Below are 2,500 nucleotides of genomic sequence, written 5' to 3'. Positions count from 1 at the left end.
GAGAGACAGAGAGACAGAAAGATAAAGAGAGAGAGAAAGATAGAAAGAGAGAAAAGATAAAGAGAGAGAGATAGATAGATAGATAGAGAGAGAGAGAGTGAAAGATAGAGAGAGAAAGATAAAGAGAGAGAGACAGATAGATAGAGATAGAGAGAGAGAGATAGAGAGAGAGAGATGAGGCTCACTTGTCCTGCCAGTATGCCTCGTCCTGCAGACCAGTGTGTTTAAGCAGAGCAGCGAGACTGCAGCGACATGCCGTCTCCAGCAAACCGTCTCCTACTGCACCACTGCCATCCCAGTCTACATACACACACACACACACACACACACACACACACACACACACACACACACACCATGCATGAGGACAGCTGTGTCGTCTCTGATGTTTTCTTAAAGCACGGAGCTGTTTGTTTAACATTTATTGAAGGAGTCTCCAGTGTTTAAAGCTCCTATTATGATCCGAATCATTAAATATAACCAGAAATGGATAAAAAGCATGACGTGTCATTCAGCAAGGACAATCTGCTGTGGAATAAGAGGAATAAAACGCAATCAGCTGAAAGTCATGCAAACACGACGGTCATCTAAATTCTTTTTCCCATCACCTAAGCCTGTTCTTATTTTATCGATCCTTTCTGTTATAAATGAAAAGGATTCTTCTTATTATTATTATTACTCCTGTAGGTCAGTCCTCACCCCTGCTGACGGAGTACTCCTTCATCTTCCTCCAGAGGCTGCTGGCAGGTTCTCGTGAGGAACCTAACGCCAGGTCCAGCAGCGTGGCGTTCTCTTCGGAGAGACGGAGGTCGGCTAGACGGGCGTCTCTGCAGCCGAGCAGCACCGCCTCGGTCAGCCAGCTCATGGCAGAGTCTGTGGGAAAGAGATAGGAATAAATAAATAACGTTAATGACGTGTTAGTTCTTTCTAACACACGCTTCATTACGTTTCCAGGAGAAAGAGGTGGATTTAAGGAACACGAGATAAGCGACGCAAAGACCAGGGAAAGGTGTACGGTGTTACCCAGCTGTTCGAAGTCCATCTCCAGTCCGTTCCTCAGGAGCGGGTTACTCAGCCAGAACTCGGCCGTCTTCTCCTGGGCGGAGGGGGGTGGGCCCTGCAGCATCCCTCCCAGACATCGACCGATCGCCAGAGCCACGGCTCTCTCCAGGTCCAGAAGCCACACCCAGTCTTGTTTAGTTTCTGATTCAGGGGTAGGATCGATCACCTCTGACACATCTGGAAGAAGCAGGAGAGTTATGAACATCTAAGATCTTGGAGAACATCACGGCGATGAGCGTTTTCAGACTAACGACCGACGGGACACGAGGCTTGTAACGTGAAGCTGGTTTTGTCGTTAATAAGTGATGAGATGTGAAGAGTGAGCGTTTACCAGGAGCCGTGTTCAGGCCTTGAAGCTCCAGCTCCTCCTGCAGGTGTGTGTCGGGCAGGTGAACGTTCAGCTCGTTTAGATGTTCAAGGAGAGACATCAGGTGTGGAAGGAGAGGCCTGACCACACCCAGGGGCAGCAGAAGCAGAGAATAGATCACCTGACACAGGAGACTGCCTCCTACGGAGCCGTACAGCACAGCTACACACACACACACACACACACACACACACATCGTTGTACATTGTCGATATGGGGAAGATTCCTTGTAGTTTATTTAACATTCATAAAAGGAGCCTCAAGTGTCAGCACTGTGTAACATTCAGAGGTAAAGCTCTAAGTTTCTACACATGTCCATCCTTCTTACTGTGTAGTTTATTGATGACGTTCTTGTCCAACGAGCTCTCCTCCAGCAGCACAGTGGATCTCCCGAACGTCTCGGCGGCGTAGGGTAACAGCAGACACAGGTGCTTATGTAGCAACGTCACGCTGCCGTCGTCCTACAAACAGGCGGACACGTCCAGGTTAGAAACCGTGTCATGAAACCTAACGCGCTCGTCTGGTGCTAGCTAGATAATAAAGAGAGTAGAACGAGCACCTCGGTGTTGGTGTAGATGTAGCAGTGAGCCAGCAGGTGTTTATGCAGCGCTGACAGCAGGTGGTGGAAGTGAGATGGAGCTTCGGTCTGTTTCTGAGCCGGACTGGACTGCTGCTTATCGCTGTTTTTCTCCAGTTCCCCGAAGGCACGCTCCTACACGCAACCGGCGACAAGCGACACACACGATACAGGTTCGAATAAATCGATTTTAGAAGATTTACATCAGTATCGTCTGGTCACCATGGTCACCATGGACCGGTTCCTGACTGACCGTGTAGAAGCCGATGCTTAGTAGAAGGGTTTTGAGCAGCACTTCAGCCAGGTGCAGGTGATCCTGGGCCTCTGTGCTGGAGGTAGTGGGGACGGCGGGCCGCTCAGGCGAGGCAGGCGGGGGCATGTTAGCACCGAGTTCCCCTGGAGAGCTGTAACCCAGCAGGGAAGCTACATGACTCTGCTCCTGGAGACTGTTCAGCACCATGTTCAACTGTAGACGCTGAGGACAAGAGGACAAG

The 2,500-nt window shown here is 50.0% G+C and overlaps 1 protein-coding gene across 9 annotated transcripts in view; it reads right to left on the bottom strand.

Moving 5' to 3' along the window:
* LOC113655190 (probable E3 ubiquitin-protein ligase HERC1) overlaps positions 1 to 2,500 on the bottom strand; it is a 54,895-nt gene that overhangs the window by 35,086 nt on the left and 17,309 nt on the right. For all 9 annotated transcript variants that reach the window (XM_047805355.1, XM_047805348.1, XM_047805349.1 and 6 more), the window contains exons 14-20: positions 2,260 to 2,481; positions 1,989 to 2,141; positions 1,758 to 1,890; positions 1,394 to 1,591; positions 1,024 to 1,239; positions 700 to 873; positions 186 to 300 (exon numbers count right to left, since the gene is read on the bottom strand). In XM_047805355.1, the coding sequence (XP_047661311.1) occupies positions 186 to 300; positions 700 to 873; positions 1,024 to 1,239; positions 1,394 to 1,591; positions 1,758 to 1,890; positions 1,989 to 2,141; positions 2,260 to 2,481 (1,211 nt within the window). The remainder of the gene's footprint in view (positions 1 to 185; positions 301 to 699; positions 874 to 1,023; positions 1,240 to 1,393; positions 1,592 to 1,757; positions 1,891 to 1,988; positions 2,142 to 2,259; positions 2,482 to 2,500) is intronic.

The sequence above is a fragment of the Tachysurus fulvidraco genome, chromosome 21 (genome assembly GCF_022655615.1).
Source record: "Tachysurus fulvidraco isolate hzauxx_2018 chromosome 21, HZAU_PFXX_2.0, whole genome shotgun sequence".
Lineage (NCBI taxonomy): Eukaryota > Metazoa > Chordata > Actinopteri > Siluriformes > Bagridae > Tachysurus > Tachysurus fulvidraco.
This window is presented reverse-complemented; position numbering and strand designations above follow the sequence as displayed.